The sequence below is a fragment of the Sceloporus occidentalis genome, unplaced genomic scaffold, assembly GCF_023333645.1.
Source record: "Sceloporus occidentalis isolate IW3139 unplaced genomic scaffold, rSceOcc1.0.p SCAF_158, whole genome shotgun sequence".
Lineage (NCBI taxonomy): Eukaryota > Metazoa > Chordata > Lepidosauria > Squamata > Phrynosomatidae > Sceloporus > Sceloporus occidentalis.
The window spans coordinates 1,745,083-1,766,545 of NW_028317138.1; the positions used below are offsets into that span (position 1 = coordinate 1,745,083).

The following is a 21,463-nucleotide window of genomic DNA, read 5'->3' on the forward strand; positions in this document are numbered from 1 at the left end:
AGGGTGCTTTGAATACCGAGTAGCTGAAGGAAGCGGCGCTACTGTACAGACCGGCCTCTTTCAGGGAATAACCGGCCCGTTCTCGCGGCTGCACATTACATCGCATCAAGAGACTTATTTATGGCTTCTATCTCTGCCAGAGACCACAGCTGGCCACATTTTGGACAAAAAGTAAGTAAAATTAGGTCATAGAAAGTTGAGCCCAAAAAACCCCCATCATATGTGTACCAAGTTAACCGTGCCAGAGGGACTGGTTTCTTTCCAGCAAACAGAATAAAAGATGCCGATATGCATTGTAACAACAAATGTATCCGTCTCTCATGGAAGGTTCTACCAAAGGCATTGATTAGTCTGTGGGCTCTGTAGTTAATTCTATGCAACATGATCACCGATCGCCACCATTGGAATATTTACCCTTTCGGTATCAGAAGTCGAGACTAACGCTGCATTACTCACCGCTACAGAAAGCTATTTTTAGGGTTTCTATTTGAAAGCTACCTATAAAGCACTTAGGTCTGAGTCTAGAACCCCAATCAGTTCCTTAAAAGTTTATTCCTAAACTAGGCCTGATGAAGGACATCTGTGGTCCCCAGAGATCCAACGCTATGCATTCTACACCCCTGAGTTACAATGAAAAAGAACTCCATGCAGACTGCTGGGTTGTAATAAGTTAATCTGCTTTTATTAATCCACCGTGAGCAATCTTTGTTCGCTTGCACTAAATATTTATACATTATTAATATTAACCCTCTTTCCTCGAGCTCAAACCAGAGCCAAATTCATCGGGTTTTCCAAGTTGCTTCGGAATTTTTCCAGGAACTTGGACGCCAGTTCATCGTTCACCAGCCGGCCGTCGCTGGACAAAGTGACGTTCAAGAGCTGCTTCTGGACAATCTGAGGATTCCCTTCTTCGTCTTCGCCCAGGGCGAGCTCGGCTCGGGATGTTCCCACCGCCAGGATACAGGACTGCGGCGGGTTTATTACCGCGCTGAACCCGGTGATGCCAAACATGCCAAGGTTGGAGATACTGGAAGCGAGGAGAAGAAGACAACGACAAAGGGTAGGGTTCGGAGAGAGGGGCAAAAATGAATTATTTGACAATTTACACACACCCTTTGTAGACAGAACCATGCACAGCGATGGGACTGCCAAGACGCCTTGTTATAACCTACATTAATGCTGCAGACTGTTCGTATGGAGCCTTCAATTTACCCGCCTCTATGGTGGACTGGCCGTCTTACAGGGAAAAACGACTGGAAACGTTCTCTTATACAAGCACTAATCCTACATCTTCAGACTTTCAGAGATAAGTGAGCTTTTAGAGGTAAATCCTCTGTCAAAGCTGCTTTACGATCAATATATATATATATATATACCTGCTGTCACCTTTAAGCGAGTATAACTGGAGAGCAAGAAAAGGAAACGATGGCGGTCATAAAGAACCTCGTCACTGGACTGCCACTTTAAGCGTAGGGCTGAGCAGATAAATACTTAAAAAGGTCAGCTCGGCATTACTAGCCAAGGGGGAAAACCAACGTTTTCTGGCCCTTAAGGGTCATATTTACCATCTCAAGGTCAAATTTACTTTGGGGCTTGGTAGGTAGATAGACCATTCAGTGCTGACAAAGTGTCTTTACGGCTGATATTCTTATGATGCCCCATTAAGAAACAGGAGAAAGCAGATGCCTAGAATTACTCGCTTAGCATGCCAGAGCAAGCGGGGAGCTGGAGCTTCCTCTAAATACCATTTCAGCCACCAGTATGTATCTCAGCTTCCTGAATTTACCTGAACGATCCTCCTTGATACTCCTCAGGTAAAAGTTTTCCAGCTCGAGCCTTCTGTGCCAGGACCTGCGAAGCCGAACAGAGGGCAGTGTGTGTTAAACCGGGACGTCTGATTAACAGCAGGTAAATGTCAGCTCGCTAACCAAACAAGTTAACATATGTGATGGCAAGCTGCTGAATAACGTATCCATAAACATCTCCGTCTCGCAAGACTCACGCACATCATGCACAATAAAATCCGATTTACAAAGATGCTCTTGAAGTGCCTGCTCACCAAAGTTTAAGTGATATAGCCGGTTATACAAGTAACTGAAAACCCATGAATACTTTTCTTTTTGGGTTAAACATGCCAAAAAATAAATAAAAAATGCAAAAAATAAAAAACACAAAAAAAGAAAAAATGAAGGCACAGCTCTGCTGCTATAGCAACAGAGTATTTTAATATGTCATTTCCCTTCTGCTTGCATCACACAACGTATCTCATCATGATGAAATAACTGTTAGTGGGCTGTTTTTTAAAAAAAAATTGTAATGCAACGATTTCCAACGCTGTATGTAAAAAAGGTAGAAGGTTCTGTACGGCAGGTAGAACGGTAACGAGGACTCAAGAATAGTACTAGGCTCTTATGCACCGCACAGTTACAATCGCTCTCAGTGTCGTGTTGTTGGTGCTTTTGTTACAATGTCTCACAAGCACCTTCTTCACGGCACGACAATGTATTAAACAAACCGGATGCGGCCATCCCTGGCTAGCATGGAAAGTAATACAGTCTTTAGAGGTCGCTGTAAAAGTAGCAAGGAGGAAAGACAAGGGTTAGTCCCAGACAGCTCCCGGGTATTTAGCTCAACACCTCCAATTTACATAGTTAATTACCGTATTTGCTTGAATATAAGATGAGGTTTTTTCAGCGCAAAGGTTGTCTCATAATCAGGCCTCAGAGGTCTGACAATAAGACCAAGATCCAGATCCTCCGCAGCGCTGCAGGGGACCCGGATCCTCCAGTCTGGCAGCCGGTGGACCTCTGTGCGATGCGCGTACACAACCTCCGCTGCTGCCGGCACTTCCGCCAGGGCTTCTATGATGGAGCCCCAGCCAGAAGCAGCAGGTAGAAGCGCAGGTTGTCTACGTGCATCGCGCAGACGTCCACCGGCTGCCCCCACTAGACACCAAAGAGTCTGAAGCACGGGGGACAAGTCTGGGGATGCATTGGTAAGTCGGGGGGGGGGGGGGCAGTGGCATATAGGGGTATAAGGCATAACTGTGGGCAGATGTGCATAATAAAAGGAAATAAAAAGAAAAAAATTATTTTTCTCAATCGGCCAAAACAACCTCAGAAGGCTTCTATTCCTCAATTTAACCTCCTAACAGTAAAATTACCCGCCTTCTCTAGGTTTAGGAGGAAAGATCCTTTCTTCCAATCTTAAGTGACCGCCCATGTTGTCTAGAAGGTACGATTTATAAAAGAGATGCCCAAAAAGATCTCTGCATTGACCTTGAACGTACTTATCAAATGCCCACGAACACGTCTTCGCTCCAGAGAAGACAATCCCAATTTGCGCAGCCTTTCTTCACATTCCTTTAATAATTTTTGTGGCCCTTCTCTGGACCCGCTCTATTTCCAATATATCCCAGTAAGAGACAGCAGTTATAAGAGCTGCCTTTTACTGCATGCGCAGGTAGGGGAACCAGAGGCCTCCAGAGCTCCCTCTGCAGCTGGTAGGCCGGCACAGAAGCAACTACTTTCTCTTGCTTCAAACTTGTACGTGAATAACCCGACAGATAATTTATAGGCACATTCTTGCAGTCATCTCCACCCAACCCTATGGTATAGGGCTGGACAGGCAAACCCTTCAGGGTCATTAAAAAGAAATTATGTCCCAAGAAAAAGTTAGACATTATTTATTTATTTTTTTACGAAATCCACAGAGTCTCTGCCAGCACCTATTTTTTTTGAGGAGTGCATTTACCGTCTTTGCCGTGAGTCATCACAAAATATTACTCTTAAATAAAGCAAGTAAAAGTAGGCAGATAAGACGCAGCCGTCGAGCAGACAACGGCTTAGAGCGTGAGTGGAAATAAACCAATTAACAATACTGTTCAAAAGTCTTTTTTTGAAAGGAAAGCAAATTTGGTCCATTAAAATAACATGAAATGTATCAGAAATCCAGCACAGATGGGGTTAATGTTGTAAATGACTATTGTAGCTGGAAACAGCTGATTTCTAATGGAATCTCTTCAAGGGCGTACAGAGGCCCTTTATCACTCCCATCACTCCTGTGTGCCAATGGCCCTTAATCACTCCCATCACTCCTGTGTTCCAATGGCCCTTTATCACTCCCATCACTCCTGTGTTCCAATGGCCCTTTATCACTCCCATCACTCCTGTGTTCCAATGGCCCTTTATCACTCCCATCACTCCTGTGTTCCAATGGCCCTTTATCACTCCCATCACTCCTGTGTTCCAATGGCCCTTTATCACTCCCATCACTCCTGTGTTCCAATGGCCCTTAATCACTCCCATCACTCCTGGGTTCCAATGGCCCTTAATCACTCCCATCACTCCTGTGTTCCAATGGCCCTTTATCACTCCCATCACTCCTGTGTTCCAATGGCCCTTTATCACTCCCATCACTCCTGTGTTCCAATGGCCCTTTATCACTTCCATCACTCCTGTGTTCCAATGGCCCTTTATCACTCCCATCACTCCTGTGTTCCAATGGCCCTTTATCACTCCCATCACTCCTGTGTTCCAATGGCACTTTGTGTTTGCTGATCCAAGTTTAAAAGGCTAACTGATGTCCTTGTTTTCCATGAAACCAGCTCAGTGACCCCAAACTTTTGAACAATAGTGTATACCAATAAATAAACTAATTATTCCGTGACTGCTGTAGATGGTCTTAATAAAAAGAACCGTGTATCTTCTTTAAGGTCCAAGATGGAGAAGACCATATCAGAGGGTCAACGATGCCCCCCACAGTCAGTAATGCAAACCCTAGCAGTATTTTAACCAGGGTGTACAGTAAATTTGCAGCGGCAAAGAACATTCATGAACTCCTAATGCATTTACTAAGAGCAACGGGGTTCAAGAATGGAGACGGCCACTCACCGCTCAGAAAACGAATAGAAGCCGAGTCCGAGTGTCGTTAGATAACCTGCATTTATTAATCCATCATGAGCAGTCTTTGTTCAGCCGCAGATAATAATCTATACCGAGACTCCGTATCTGGTTCCGGAGCACTAAGAAGCAGAACGATAAGATCTCTCCCGTCTTACATTATTTTAGAAACAATCTTATCACAAGAGAACGGTGCCCGCATTATGTGGGCAAAAATATAACCATGTACTCCTACATCAACTCATCTATAACGCTTTTAAAAAAAGGTATAATTCTTCATTCTTTAAAACTTTTTCCCTTTTTGTCTAAAATAAAAAAATAAATTAAAAAAAAGCAAAAATTATTTTTTTTCTCCCAAAATTTAATTATTTGTCCTTTAGGTTGAATATATCAGTCTGCGGATGGTAACAGCCTTCATACTTTGAGCCAGTGTGAACATTGTGGTGTAACACTGCTTAGAAGACATGTGCCACCTGTTCCGCAAATCCCGATGCAATTAAGATTTACTGCCACCGTTTCACAGCCGTGGCTAAATATTACCGATACTGCGATAGGTGAAGATGTATTTTCTAAATCAAGGGGGGGGGGGGGGGGGGGAAAGTAAAATAAAAACATGAAAGGTAAAAGGGCGAGGGTTTTTGGGGCGTCAACCGCGTAAATGAGCATATTCTGTCTGTACATGTCCCTGCGTGGTGGCTTCTCGGAGAAAACGCCCATTTCAAGCGGCAGAACCTTAAAAAGAGCCCAAAAACACGTTCACGGATCAGACACACGGTTTGGGTGGAGTGGCCGTGGTATGGTTAACCCGTTAGATGCCAAAACACTATGCAACAGATTTCCAGAGGTATTACTATTAGCTTTTATTTATATAGCGCCAACAGTTTACTCAGCGCTTCTTACAATACATAAATTCAAGGGGTCTGACAAGACGAGAATTGACAGACTAAGACAAACCGATACATTAGGTGGAGAGACTCGGCTCGCAAGCTTACAATCTAGATTCTTTCTCCATTCTTCTGGTGCACCAATACTTATTTACATTGTCAGATTAAGACACACGCTTCCGTTGGTTTAGCCACCCCACAAGAAAAGCGTAAGCCTTCGGGTCACTTTTACGGCTCATTGTATATCACCGGTTAATAACCAGGATTACCTTCCATAAGAACAGACATTAGAATTATAAATCCCCAGGTTTCAGATCATGTTTGATCCAAAGAGATCTAAATTACATATAATGAGGGCTTTGTGCGCTAAATAAGAGCTTCAGTTCCCATAGAGATGCAGACTGTGTTTATCATGGAAACACATCCCATGCATGTTTAAATTCCCTCACTGTATTAGCTTCTACCACCTTTGCTGTGAGGCTGTGCCCCCTATCTACCACCCTCTCAGTAAAGTAAAACGTCCTTCCATTCTATCTCAGCCTCTGAATAAAAAGACACTGACCCAGGGCTGAAAATGATCATTTTTGTTTGTTTATGATAAGCTTGGTGTATGTTTTTGCCATTATAATTAGTAAACGGGTTAATTCCCTTTAAATGCCTTTTGGCCCATGTCTTCCACGCAAAGGAAATATAATAGAAATAATGAAGCTCTTTGATCGCATTAAACAAACATCCTTAATCACTAATGGAAGAGGAAAGAGTCCCACGGAGACCTGCGCAGATCCACGACGCATCACCCGGCACAGATAAACATTCAAAATAACATCCTGAAAACAAACTGCCGTTATATAATAACCAAGCAGGCGGCCATCGAGACATATTCACTAAATAGCGAGTTGCGGGTCGGTTGAGATAAATTTAATGGCATTCTGCATTCATTAGGGGCAACCTCTGTTCAGAGAACATCCGGGTATGATGGCCTGGAGCTCTGCAGCTCCCCTTTTATATAGAGGGGGTGGGGCTTGCTTTGGGTGGGGCTATTCATGGTAGGTTGTGGGTGGAGTCAAATGCCACTACCCCGACCTGACCTGAGGATCCTCACAGCATAGCTGGCGAAGAAGGATGGAGAGAGAAAAAAGAAAGACGAAGAAAAAAAGCCTTCTCCTAACTTCATCCAATATTCAAATTATGAGTTAGTCTTTCACCTCTACTGGAAGCATGCGGCACGCACCCACCACTCAATGCATAAAACAAGATGCCACATGGGGAATATCGCTTTGGCTGTGCAATTCCTTGCCATAGGCTGCTGTGTATTTACCCCCAGATGGGAGCAGCAATACTCTGCTCTGCTGAATGGTAACCGATTGATGCCCAACCGCGTCATCTATAAAACGGAATGACTGATTTGATCCGGTGAAAGCCGGGATTCTTCACACAGATCCCAGGAATGCATCCTTCACGTATGAACCGTAACATCCTGCTTACCCCGAGACCAACACGCAGCGAGGAGTATTTACTTACCCCGAGACCAACACGCAGCGAGGAGTATTTACTTACCCCGAGACCAACACGCAGTGTGTTATGGGAGAAGGTTTGCGTGTTTTGCTCCCATAACTGGGGAGTCATACAGGACGCCATAAAAAATTACCGTTGTAAAAACACAATTACAGTTATTGAAACAAATCTCCATCGGCATCATCTATTGTCTCTCTATTGTAAATGCACACGGATATCTATTATTATTTATTTATCAAAAGCTCCTGCACGCACACTCAATGAATGGGAAGGGGCTCGCTCGCCCGTTCCTGTGACTGCCCGCTGTAACAAGCACCATCATATCTTAGCTCCTTTATCACTTATGGATGACGTTCTATAAAAGACAGGGTCATGGGTGCCTGGTTATCCCCAGGGCACACCGCTGTATTCCTGGCCCCTTGCCTTTGTCTTATTAGTGACCTTGGACTGCCCCTGGATTAGGACTCTTGCCACCTGCCCTGACCTAAGCCTGCCTGCCGATTGGAAATGTGAAGCTGTGTGCCCTGACATTGGACCATCTGACCACCCTTCTGTCTTCCCCTTCGGTACCACGTTCTGCCGCCTTCTTACAATCAGTAGTGACCGAGAGGCGTCCGTCTACTCCTGCATTGGTGATCCAGACTGCAGACCGTGTGAACCGACATATCTCTAACAAAATGAACCCTGAGGACCCCCCCCCCCCCCAAAGTACTAAGATCAATACATTTTCCTAAACCAATCAGTTTAACCAATTGTGCTGCGGCCTCTCGGTGTTTAAGGAGCCGCCAGTTCCACTCCAGAACAGACGAGTCCTTAAAATGTACTAAAAGATTCCGCTTTCCGGTATTTAGAGTATCATTAACACCGATGACATAATAACAGGGTGTGATAATAACAGGGACGGGTCCAGAGTGATACATGGAATTTTCTGGCACCGGGGCTGAGATCCGTTAACCCCCCCCTTATACTTGGCGACCGTAACAAGCAAATTCTACTTTATTACCGGAGCCATCTGTATCTACACAGCCCATGCATACATTATTTTCAGAGGGTTAATTCCATTTATGTTGGAAATATTGATTAAATACTCAATAGCATTTAATATTTTTTGTTACGTCATTTCTTCCAGCCCAGATGAACCGTTGACGGTGAAACAAAGTTGCACGTTAAAGGTTCATTGTAGTGATTTTGCAAGGAACTGTCACCTAAACAACCGGGGACGGTTGGGTCGCGAGCGGACAACCTGACACCGTGACTAATGACGGCTCAGGACGCCGACCCTGTAAGAAAGCCCCTCGCTTCTCGGGCCAAGTTGCGCTCACCTTTGCAGACTCGGCGATTTGCGCGATCCCTTTGCCGGCCGCCTGTTTTATGATGGGCGTTATAAGGCCGCGCTCGGTGGCCACAGCGATGGAGATATCGATAGAGTCCAGCAGCCTCGGACCTTCGCCGTTCCAAGCGACGTTCACTTCGGGCATTTGCTAAGAGGAAAAAAAAATATGAATTAAGAAATATATTACTATTTCGGGGGGGGGGGAATAATGAATTAAGAAACACCTACAGCTTGCAGGGGGTGTTTAACCGGTCGTTGATTTGTTTTAGGGATTCACGTTTGAATGTTGGGGTTCAGTGATGTAAGGAGGAGGGGATTTAAATTCCATATCTTTGTTATTTTAATCGGTAATTAAGCATCTGAGTTTGATTATCCCGGACAGTACGATGTAGGCTGGCAGGTCCATGTCACAGTAACCTTTCGCCATGATGTAATATACGGTAACGGGCACCTTCATATAAAATAAATCATGCACATGCGCGCGCAGCTGGGGTGAAGCACCGGTATACAGACACATGAAATAGTTTTTTAAACGATGGTCGCCATCGGAAACCGGAGCCACATTTTAAAAACTTTTGGTAATACAAGCGAGCACTGATCAGAACGTTCCGGGTTATGTAAAGAAAAAAAAAAAGTCGATATAAAACTAGGAGAGTCAGAGGCTTCGATCTTAGGACATTTTACTTCACTGAGAGGGTAGTAGATAAGTGGAATAGCCTCCCAGTAGAAGTAGTAGATGGTAATACAGTGAGGTAAATTAAACATGCATGGGATAGACACACGGCTCCTGAATCAAAGACGAGGCCAACGACTGATTAAGGTTTGAGTCTTTACAGCAGGAGAAACAGGCGACTAGACGGGGGCCGAATGGGGCCAATCCAGGGCCGGACTGGCCCACCGGGATACCGGGAAATTTCCCGGTAGGCCGGCCGGTCCGTGGGCCGCTCCACCCGGTCGGCCAACATTCAAAGCGGCCGGTGGAGGACGGGCTGACGGTGCAGCAGCTCTTCGTCCCACCTCGCAACACATTCAACACAGCCGCTGTGCGGCTTCGAGGAAAGTTCAAAGCGGCCATTGCGCGGCCGGCAGTGTGCCTCCACCGGCCATTAATGAAATTAAAGCGGCTGGTGTGCACACAATGCGACGCCCAATGGCCTTGCCGCTGCTCTTCATCCCACCCCCACAAAAGGGGTGGGACGAAGGCCATTGGGCAGCGCGTTGCGTGACGGCCGCGCAGTGGCCGCTTTGAATTTTGCTCGCAGCCGCTCAGTGGCTGCCTTACGCTGCAGCCTCACGGCGGCTGTGTGGAACATGTTGAGGGGTGGGACGAAGAGCTGCGGCACGGCCATTGGGCGGCGCGGTGACACTCAAGGGGGCGGGCTCAGCCTCACAGAAGTGTTCCTTGCGACAGGGAAAGGATTGTCACGTCGTCGAGGAGAACAGGACAAAAAAAACAAAAACACAAAAATGTAAGTACTGGTATTTGTATTACCAAAATATAGTAATGGGGTTAAAGGGGAAAGCAGACCCATATTCAAGGGAGGGGGGGTTTGCCTTCATTAAATTTTAAAATTAAATAATACAAAAGGAGGGGGTGGCTGGGGGTAATACACATGGCAGTGGGGGGGCATCAATAATAGACAACTGTTCTTCACAAAAGTGTTAGGGGCATCAAGGGAGTGGGTTAGCTGGGGAATCACATAAATCAATGCTGGGGGGGGCAATACCCAAGGTTGTGTTTTTAGGGGAAGACAGTAATCAATACTAAAGGGGGAGCTGGCTGGGGCATCAATACACAAGGGGATTAATGACAGGGGGAGTTAATGACAAAGCAGTGTAGAACATAGTGTTTTATGCTTCAGTATGGCAGAGGCTGTCCTGGTGTGTGTATGTCTGGGTGTCGGTTTCCACTGTACTTACTGTACTAATAAATTGATTTATTTAATGTTTACTTATCCAGGGATAAAACGCCCTTCTGAATTCGTAGTCACTTCAGAGGACAAAACTTTCTAGGCCCAGAAATGAGTGAGAGGAAAAGTAAAGGCATTGTGTTAATTACTCTTATTTTAATCTGCATATTTCATCACAAAGGATCAATCGCAGAAACTTGAATGGTGGTTGGGATCTTCAGAGTGAAACCCAATTTAGTTTGTTATTCCCTTTGGTTTCACAGTCCTTCCCCCTTAAGAGAGGACCTTTTACTTAAATATACTATCAGACCACTTTGCACCATGAACTGTTGGCATTAAAAAATAATAATAATAATAATAATGTATCTGGGATGAGGTATTCTTTGGATGATGCAGCGCTGGAACAGTTGTGGTGGTATTAATAGCCAAAAGTTTCTTACAAGAATATCATGAAAATATATTATTCAGTGGAACAAAACAAATATCGTGTTTTGTTTCACTGAATAAAATGGAACTTTTTCATCAGTAGCAAATGTTTGGATTTCATTATGTGTAATGTATTTCATTTATTAGGGCCTTTTAACACTTTTGCTTTCTGGCATTTTAATACTAATAATATGATACAAATAATGTTTTAAAGCTATTTGTATGGCAAATAGTGTGACGCGGGTATGTATAAGGGGTGCGTGTGGGTATGAGAGCTCGACCGCAAGATAAACGTTATGGGGCTGGTATCCAAATGTTTCCAGGGCTGCTTTCCAGTCCCAGTCCGGCCCTGGGCCAATCTGATGGCAGATTCTATGTAGCAAAGGGTGGAATCTTTGTGCTGATCGCTAAGGTGATAAGATTGCTTTTTAAACTTTGCTCCAGAGTAATTTTTGGTTTCAGCTGAAAACAAACCAAAACGTGACCAAATAAGAAAAAAAAAATCAATGAAATATTTAGCAGGGGCCGGCAGCGTGTGGGAGAATACGCAATGTCCTCCGGCAGCGATGATGGCATATGGGTTGATCCCAGACCAGACCGTCTGTTATAGAGTTACAGGCGAGGGGCAGAATCCTGCTTACATAGAGCCAGCGATCTGAACAAAGGACCAAGTGAACTGGAACTCCCCGAAGATTAACTTTTAGAAATTAAAACAAAGGCAGAAGGAATACATTTGTTTCCTCTAGACTGTGAAAAGCACCGTGTCAGTAAAATTAACTTTCCTATCGACTACACAGGAGAAGCTGCAGAGCGCCGGCGCGCAAACGCCGAGGAGGCGGCCGCTTAATTCTCTCTCTATAAAGTATTCTTCTTACACCTGGGGGTTAAAGGGCGCGGAAAGAAGAGATTTTAACCCCAGAGTCATTTGCACGGTCGGTGGGTCTGAATTTCTCTTTAAATCTGAGATTTGCCAAAAACATATAATTTGACGGCAGATCGGCCCCCATTCGGCCCCCGTCTAGTCGCCCGTTTCTCCTGCTGTCAAACCTTAATCAGTCGTTGGTCTCGTCTTAGATTCAGGAACCATTCGCCTATCCCATGCATGTTTAATACCCTCACCGATGGTCTATTGAGATAAAATGATTGGTTAGCTTTACTTTGTGACATCACCACCCGGCCTAATATGCAATCAATGAAACGGTCCGGGGGGAGGGGGGGGTCTACCTGCATATAAAGACTCGTGGTAATACTGCAAAAAGGTGAAACAAAGGCAAACATAAAATACAAATCTTTGAACATATATATTGGTTTTTAATGTCGCTTTGATGAAATGAAACGACTCCCCGGGTTGCGGTTCAATCAGAGACAGACAATCCTTACTTTGAGAGTGACGGCTGTGGCTTTGATGATAAAGTCATTCACGGATACTTTAATATCATCTGGAGTTGGAAATAGAAAATTAAATGAATACGGTGAGCACGACATCATCAACATCAAAAAGGGTTTATCAAGAGAAAGGCGGATAAAGAAGTAATAAAACATGAACTGTTAGAGGGGGGGGCGATTTCTGGGGAAAATTTCACAGTACAAAAAAAATATATATATATTGTTTACATGGCGGAGTTTCGCTGCCTGTCCAGACGTACACCTTACAGACCACTCATGATGTCATAACGTATGACACCCAGAGAAAGCTGTGACTTGGGTGGGAGAGGGTATTTTCTGCCCACATTCAAGCCCAGCAAAGGTCAAAAATTCAGCTTTCCTTTCAAACTATTCATCGACTTTTCAGTTGAGCACCCGTGAGACGCTACATAGAGGGTACATTCCCAACATTGCTTTACAGAACATTTTACAAATTAATGAAAAGAATGTACACTAGTGTTCAAAAGTTTGGGGTCACTCAGCTGTTTTAATGGAAAACAAGGAAATTTCTGGCTGTAACGTAATTACAAAAGGGTTTTCTAACCATCAATTAGCCTTTTAAACTTAAATCAGCGAACACAACGTGCCATTGGAACACAGGAGTGATGGGAGTGATAAAGGGCCATTGGAACCCAGGAGTGATGGGAGTGATAAAGGGCCATTGGAACAAAGGAGTGATGGGAGTGATAAAGGGCCATTGGAACCCAGGAGTGATAAACTTGGGGCTGCCCCGTTAAAGCATTTCTGAGGTCAGTTGCATGAGTGGCAGACGAGTGTTTTAAGTTTTCGGCCCGTTGACGGTTCCGTTGGATGTGGATAAGGTGGATTTATTTATTTTTAGAAGCACAACATTCATTAAATTCTAGGCAAAGGCACACAAAGCACATAGTAATTCTAGCAAGTTAAAACCCACTGCTTGGGGGGCTGCGGGACTCCTTTGGATTATTGGGGGGGGGGGGATGGAGCCTTCACATTGTCTGAAGTTTCTTTTTGGTGAATTCCGTAAACCCATTTCCACTGATTTTATCTCCTCTCTATCTCCTCGTGAGAAAGGGACAGACAGACAGAAAGACACTTTGTACTGTAGAATGTTCCTTTTTTTTTTTCTCTCTTTTATGTGAAATTCTCCGATTGTTTAACCTCTGCTCCCTTATCCCCCCAAAAAGGGGGGGGGGGCAATTGCTGCCAATGGGTTTCAAAATGCCTCTAGATGCCCGGTTCTTGGAGGCGAAGGGTTTCCATGCCCAGATCTACACGAAGAATTAATGAATAAGGACGCTTTACGCAATTTTACCTCTGATATTTAAACAAAAACTAGCAAAGACAGCATGCTTTTTAGACTGTGATGCTGTCGGTGCCATTATTATTATTCGGGATTTAGGGAGTATATCTGTGACCAGACACAGGTAAGCAGGGTCTCGTACATCTCTGGACGTCAAGGCCATGTAATAGAGGTTCCATAAAAATACCATAAAAATATCACTTGTCACAGCCTAGCTTCTTATTTAAGGATCAACCGCCACTTAAAGTATCCCACATGGCAGGCGGCTCGGCCGTTTTTAACCAATAACCCGTCTTTAAAAGCATACGCGGCGGCCAAGTATCCTCCGAAGGCCAGAAGACGGACAAATGGACCGCGCATCAGCAGATAAACCCTCCATTAGCAGACAGACCGGGGCAGGCAGGATTACACACAGAAACACAAATAAACCTAACCTATTTTCCTTAATCTGATGTTTTTTTTAACTGAATACTCTGAGAATGGTGATAAATATGCTGCTTTACATTAAAAGGGTTCTATAAAACCTTCGTAGTATAATGCGACTCTGCGATGTTGCGTCTAGGTCCGGGAGCCTCCTCTTTAAAAAAAAAAAAAAATTGGGAAATTACAAAAATAGGGGAAAAAAACCCCATAGACTAAAAGATTTGAGAAGCCAAGACACAATACGGGGGTAGTCGCGCGGAAGGGATTCAAAGCCGTGGATTGGGATATGTGCTAAATGGGTTCTCTCTGCCATCAGATGAATGTTTCTGTGATGTTCTCCCAGGGCATTAACCACTTTCAGAGTAATTATGATTAAAAATAAATAAATAAAGTGAAAATGAAAGAGCCCGTGGTCTCCAGGCAGGGCGGTGGGATTTAGGAATAGTCTGGTGTTTCCTTGCCCAGATTTTTAACCCTCTGGGTCACCCCCATCCAGAATCTGCTCACCCACCTTTGGCCAGCTCCTTCCTCAGCTTGAGAACTGCCCTAAGGTCACAGTCCGCGCTGGCGTAGGCGTGAGGGATGGTGGACTTCGATTCCGTTAACCTCTTGGCGATGACCTTTCGAATGCTGCTGGTTGGTATTTCGGAAAAGGCTCCCTGGAAAGACAAGGCGCCGCAGGCGACAGATGAATGTTAAAACCCGGACAAGACGCCAAAGGGTTTTTATTCCCGACGCGTCTCGGCCCGAAACTGGCATATTTTCACCCGAGGGCAACCGTTCTGATTCTTGCAAAGTTAAAGATCTGAGCTGGATGGCAACACAACGGCAACTGCTTGGAAAATGTGTCAAGTTCATCCACAACATGTCAACGGCTCGCTAAGGCTCGCATGGGGGGAAATCATACGTCTAAATGGATGAAGTTTCAGAGATTTCACACATCTGGGTAATATCATTGCCAAAATGTATAAATGTGGCTTCCTAGAGAAGAAGCCCACCTCATTAGCCAAAGTCCTTACCGCGACAGGGGGCTTCCCAGGGATAGACATGGGAGGGATGGCTGGACGTTGAAATGCAGATGGTGTTGGCGCCACTTGTGGCTCTGGCGTTGTCTTCACCGGCTGGGAACGTGGAACCGTTTGTGCCGGAGTGCCGACGGGCTCCTTCTTGTTGGCCAGGACTCGCAGGGCATCCCTAGAGAAACAAAACAAAAGCTACTGGGTGCTTAGGACAAAACAAAAAGAGAGCAGAAAACAGAACTGGGTCGAATCCAATACCGGGTCAACCCTTAATCTAATTTAAATTAGGGGAAGCTGCAGCTCCAGAGCTGCAGACCAATGTCTCCTCTATAGTTGGACATTTCTCACCATTGATTGGCTGCTTGCAGCCTATCAGTATTAAGAATCACTGGACCAAGGATGAGATGTGGAGCTGCAGCTTCTCCCCAAGGTAATTACATTATTTTGAAATAAATTCTTTTTTTGATGCCTGGGATAAATTAAACCATCGCTTTAAGGCCAACAGGCCCCCAGCATTAGCCGTGTTTGGTTCAGAGGTGGAAACACCGAATTTCTGTATTTAAAGGATTCTTTCTTTGAAAGATCAGTCTGCCTATCCAAGCTCAGCCCCAAGCCGTCGATTGATGCGGATATTCATAAAGAATTGTCTTACGCCAGCCCTCGGAGCGGAGGAACAACAATTTGTCAATGGCGGCTGATTCAGTAACACGTTCAGACTGCCCCCTGCAGCTTTCGGATGGAAGTGCGGCGTGTAGTACAGAGGAGCAAGCTTCTGCGCAGCGAGGATCACGTAAATCTCATTATTATTACAGTCTATTAAAAGCTCGTAAATGAACAGAGGCTTAGATGTGATGTAAAGAAGCTTGAGAGGGAGGTAGATAAGTGGAACAGACTCCCAGCAGAAATAGTAGGGGCAGATCCGCATAGGGCTCCTGAATCTAAGACAAGACCAACGACTGAAGGTTTGAGTCTTTACAGCAGGAAAAAACGGGAAGACTAGATGCTTTATGGTGTTAAAAGGAAGAGAATCCTTCCTGAATAGAATCTATAGGTTTTTGGTTTTTTTTTATATATACATACAGACACACGCCACTAATTATATATATATATATATATATATATATATATATATATATATATTCCTCCCCTGTAATCTGACATGCTCTGTTAACTATTATATACACTAGCAGAAGATGCCAGGTTCAAACAGATGTTCCCATTCTGACGGATTCCGATTGAACGTTTAAATAAAACCCCTGCGCGTGACGGCGCTGGGTGCGCTTTGTATGCGCGGCGTCTGTATCTTTTCTGGCTGAAAGAACAACAGAATAAACAAGACGGGAAAAATCAGCATTCAATGGGCTCTAAAAATACATTTTCTTGCTCATTAGCAATTCGCCCGGAAGTAACGCCGGCCTCCCCCGAGACTCTCAAATTAGAAAGCTTTTTGCACCGGCAGAAGCCGTCACCCATCTGAGGAACGCGAGCGAATCTGCTGGGGGTCGTAAAATTCCAGAGCCCCGTTTATTTCTTTTTTCTCCTAATTAACCGTTTCGATGCTGGAAGGCAGAGCAGTCTACAGCTTTTGCAGTAAGCAGCTGGAAGAGAAGAGGTTAAAGAGACATACAAAGTGACAGCTACTATATATAAGCCATGAATAAAACTCAATAAAGTGATTTATCCCCCCCCCCCCGCTTCAAATGAAAAGGAGGATCGAAGAAGCCAATTTTCGAGGGAGGAAGCGAGCGTTAACGTTAAATATGTAAAAGGCTCGCTCTTGTCACAAGACCGATTTCCAATTAAATTGTTAGCGTGTTTCCGTGGCAACAAAAAACATCAATTACTTTGCGTTAAGTTCCACGGGGAGGCGGAGGGCGCTGACAACCTCCAAGGTATGGAGACAAGAGAATTAGGGGTAATTGCCAAACCGGAGAGGCAAAAAGATTTGTAAGTGTGACATGAAATCGATGCGTCCGGGTCGGTCACGCCATATTAACGGCTCGCTGTTGAGGTGGAAGGGTGGTGGACCCTAAGGGAGCCTGAAACGCGTTACTGTAGACGGTGATAAGAGCTTCTACACACACGTAATCTGTTATTTATTTACTGGGGGTAAACAGGGGGTCGCGGCTTCATAACAGATAAAGTATAGGGGTACAATAAGCCCTGGCTCGGAGAACGGCACCCACATTTTTGGAAAGGACTCCTGAGAGGGTTACAAAGCAGTCGTGGCGTAACCAAGTTCTACAAAGGTTTAAGTAGTAAAAAATAAAAAGTCTTTCCGTAGCGGTCTAACCTACAACATGCACATTATGTAGGGATGTACCGTACACTAATCTGGGTTTTTGCCCCAATCTCGGGGTTTTAGGGTGAAGGGGCAGATTTTCAGTCTGGAGATGACTCCATCCTGTTCTCCCCACTGTGATCATATTTAAGACTCCCCATTGGTGCTTTAGCTCCCGGTATGTTATGATTGATATCCCTGCTTGAATGCAGGTGACTCGATTAAGCATTTCTTCAGTCAGTGTTTCCACATCAGTATTAGAGCCATTTAGCGAGTCGTTTCATAGAATCATTATGATGGGCTATTAAAGGGTTAATGCTGAGGGTCAGCTCACTTAGAGTTCCCAGGTCTGATTGTAAGGCAGCAGCCTCTTCTCTTTATACCAATAACCGCGCATTGATTCATTACATCTGAAAGGGTTAATGGGCCGTTCATCTCCAGCTCGGCAGCCATACTAGAGCAGCATGAAGCCGCCAAGCCCCTGACAGGTATGACACGGAAAGAACACTGAAGGGTAAAGGGCTTCCGCTTGTGAAATCTGCAGTTGGAAGCAGTAAGCGTTCTTCGTGATCTGTAACAATGATGGCTTTTAATGCCGCTGACACGCGATCCGATGGTCTGGATGACAGCCCCGGGCAATCGCAGGACACAATAAGTCAACTTGTTCGAGGCCGTTTGCTTTTACACATAGGACGTCTACTAACAGCCACGTGTTGTTTATGGTCGGATCGAGTCGATTCAATTAGAGTCGAGAAACATATCTGAAGTCCTTCATTCTTATCATGTCGACAAGCTGTTGAGTTTGAAACTTTGAGTTCCTTGTCGTGTTGAGTCGAGTTGCACTCAGTCGCTGTTAAGTGAACTCGACTGTTTTAGAGCGTCCTGCGCCGACAGATTCTCAACAACACACTTCAAAGCCAAATCGACCGTTTCAGACTTTCCCCCACCTTCTTCTGAAGTTGAATTCTAATAGAAACCTGGACATTTAACCAACTCCGTTGAGAGGGGCCTCGGCAACTCAACTTGGCCGCCAACTCCATCTTTACCGAATGGAGGTAGAGCGCCATAAGGGAGCAAAACATGAATATCAAGACATTCTACGCTCCCTTGGGTTCATACCTACCAGATTACGCTGTGACATAACAAGAAACACCTGGGGTTCTCAAAGAACGCTTTACACCAGATGGCCCGCGTCGCACCATCGCTCTTCGTTACACTCAATCCCAGTGACCTAATAAAGAACTCTCCCTCGACTAGAAACAGAGTCCTCTCCATGAGTGCGGACGTTGTGTTTTGCGGTGTTATCCCAAGAGGCCAGGCTCAGAATATCCACCGAGTGAGCTCAGCGCAGATCTATCACCCTGGAAGACCAGCTGTCTGAAGTGCTACTTTTTCAATTTAATACATGAATGGAAAAAAAAAAGTGTAATATGGATCCAAAAATGGCATAATTGCAAGATATTTCAAGTCGTGTTTTGTAATCTATCACTTCTCTCATTACCTTCCTGGGGACACTTCATTAACACCACGAAACGATAACTAGACACTGAAATAAGGAGTCTAAAATTAAACCTCCTAAGAAAAAAGAAAAAGAGAATAAAGTAGCAAACTTGCTCATGAGGTTTCCTGAAGCCAGTATCGGGTCTACTTTTATTGAGGGACATCAGCAGTTTTAAATATTTAAAAACACTCCCAAAAGAGAGAGCTGCCACCTACTCTTTGGTGATGATCCCTCGAGGTCCAGAAGGCACGATAGTTTTGGGATCCAGCCCGTGAGTGTCCAGGATGTGTCTGGCGGCTGGACTCACGCGGAGACTGGGGAGAGACCAACAGAAAGAAGCAAAGTCAGACCCCCCCAACCCAGTTACCATTTAAGACGAAATGCATGATTAATTAATTCACAGAAGGTCCTTGTGGGCCCAAAAACGTGGAAGCATAACAACTGACAACCATGGGAGTTCTTCCAAGATCACATTAAGTACAGCCATATTTTACAAAAATGATTACGCAGAGACAATAGCGACCGGTCAATAGATCTTTCGAACGTGTCATGGAGAAGAGGGTCGGCTCTGCCTAGAAAATAGATATTCATCATTCGCAAAAACCCTAGGATTTCTGCATCTTTCTCTGTAAATCTATCTGCAATAGTCTGGCCTCTTGGAGAACTTCCGCAAAAGGCCGGAGACATTGTGCACACCACGGAGACAGCCTCTCCCATGTTCCTCCAATCGGAGAGAGGGCGTGCGGTGAGGCTCCGCCCCTTTTGAGGAAGCGCTCCGGGAGGCCTGGTCAATGGAGTAGGAGAAGGAGATAAAGAAAGAAGATAGAAGAACAAGAAGAGGCGAGAGAACAAGCAGAGCTGTAGAAAAGAAGACATGGACACGGAAGCGGGTGGTGGAGAAGGATAGGGAGACATTGTGAGAGAGTTAGTGACTGAGGGTGAGAGCAAGAGTGAGTGCGAGTAAGAAAATACCGGTCTTATCCTTCTACTGTGTACATTTTCTTTATAATGGCACCAAACTATAAGGACGCTGCCTATAATCAGGACGATACGGTAAACGTCTTCAGCGGAAGCCGATACCTTCTATTGGGTCAACATGTGTAAAATGTGTAAAGTGGATGATGCTCTCTGAATCCTTTCTTGAGAAAAATATCAAAATAAAAACGGTAAAATGTTTTACAGCTTTGTTTATATTAGCCTGCCACCATTAATGAATCTCTCTCTCTACAAACTACCAGACAGCTCTGCGTATGTCGTTAGAGACTCGATTTGATGCATTTGGCTCAAGGTCCTAATTAAAATAAACTGTGTTCTCATTCCCTCACCCAGGATTATGGTACAACATCTGCTGGAACCCACGGCCTCTGATACTTATAAGGATCATTGTTAGATAACGGTATCCTATAAGTCGGGTTTTAGACTCCCTTATTGTAAGTGATGTGCCTGGCCCGAACTTTGTTATTCATCTAATAAACTATAACAGCTGACATAATATTTTCTACAATTACCTCCGTAGGCTAAGATCAGTTAAACTGTTTGAAATGCCACAGGCTTTCCAACAAGCTTAAAAATGACCGAAATAGTTAATTAGCCACAAGTTTACACTTTCCTGCCTCTAGTAATTAACTGCCATCACGAACTGGAATATGACAATACGCGCATTGAGGGCATATCTGTCTGTTTAAGAGGAGGGAGAGCGTTACTTTGTCACGAGGCAGGAAATCTTTGAGTTCGGTTAGAACTGTGTGTCCTATACAGTGTATGGATCAAACAGGAGACATATACATCAATCTATAAACCTTGTTTACCGAAACAAGGAAGCCAGCATTACCAACTGGAAATGTTCAATGAGTACAACACATTCCCCCATCTTCATTAACCTTACAAACACAACTGGTGGCTCTCGGCGTTGCTTTATGACCAGACATACCCAAGTTTTGATGACACCGGGTGAGCCTTCAGCTCGGACACCTGAGCAGGGGTGGTGGCAGGTGCAGGGCTTGGGGGTGCAGGGGTTGTAACTTTGGGAACCTCAGCCTGCTTCCAGTCTTGACCTTCTTCAACCAAAAGTGCAATCAGTGACCCGAGTCGTATGTTCTTGCTTCCTTCCTCCACCTGCAGGACAGAAGATCTCACTCAACCATACATGGAAGACAAGCAGCTAGCATTCCCAAAAAGTTAATAAAGAGTCTAGGTTTAAACAAACTGCCGATTTATACCAGCGATCTCGGTGGAAGTACTCAGCACTGAAAGGTGCCCTCAGGAATGAAGGGTTTGGAGAACAGATACCGAGACTAAATGAATACTCCAAGATTTGGTAAAGTAGCACTGATAGCATCATTGCTCAGTATACAATTTTTGTACAGTTCTTCTATCGCCAAGGTCAACATCATGGTTGTAGGTCAACAAGTAGGTGTGGAACCTTGAAGCCAATCTGGTTTTATCCGAAATCCCTATCTTGACCAAATGGCAGGAATATTATTACTATTTTCTTCTCCCGTCACCCTGGTTGAATTCTTAATCGCCCGGTCGGACTCTCTAACTAATTAAAGTGTATGGAGGA

The 21,463-nt window shown here is 44.7% G+C and overlaps 1 protein-coding gene across 1 annotated transcript in view; it reads right to left on the reverse strand.

Moving 5' to 3' along the window:
* Window positions 1-762: 762 nt before the first annotated feature.
* LOC149280184 (pyruvate dehydrogenase protein X component, mitochondrial-like) overlaps window positions 763-21,463 on the reverse strand; it is a 32,445-nt gene continuing 11,744 nt past the window's right edge. Inside the window, exons 4-11 of the mRNA XM_089500753.1 lie at window positions 20,831-21,015; window positions 19,116-19,214; window positions 15,119-15,293; window positions 14,611-14,758; window positions 12,350-12,408; window positions 8,623-8,781; window positions 1,787-1,851; window positions 763-1,027 (exon numbers count right to left, since the gene is read on the reverse strand). Of these exons, the coding sequence (XP_089356879.1) occupies window positions 763-1,027; window positions 1,787-1,851; window positions 8,623-8,781; window positions 12,350-12,408; window positions 14,611-14,758; window positions 15,119-15,293; window positions 19,116-19,214; window positions 20,831-21,015 (1,155 nt within the window). The remainder of the gene's footprint in view (window positions 1,028-1,786; window positions 1,852-8,622; window positions 8,782-12,349; window positions 12,409-14,610; window positions 14,759-15,118; window positions 15,294-19,115; window positions 19,215-20,830; window positions 21,016-21,463) is intronic.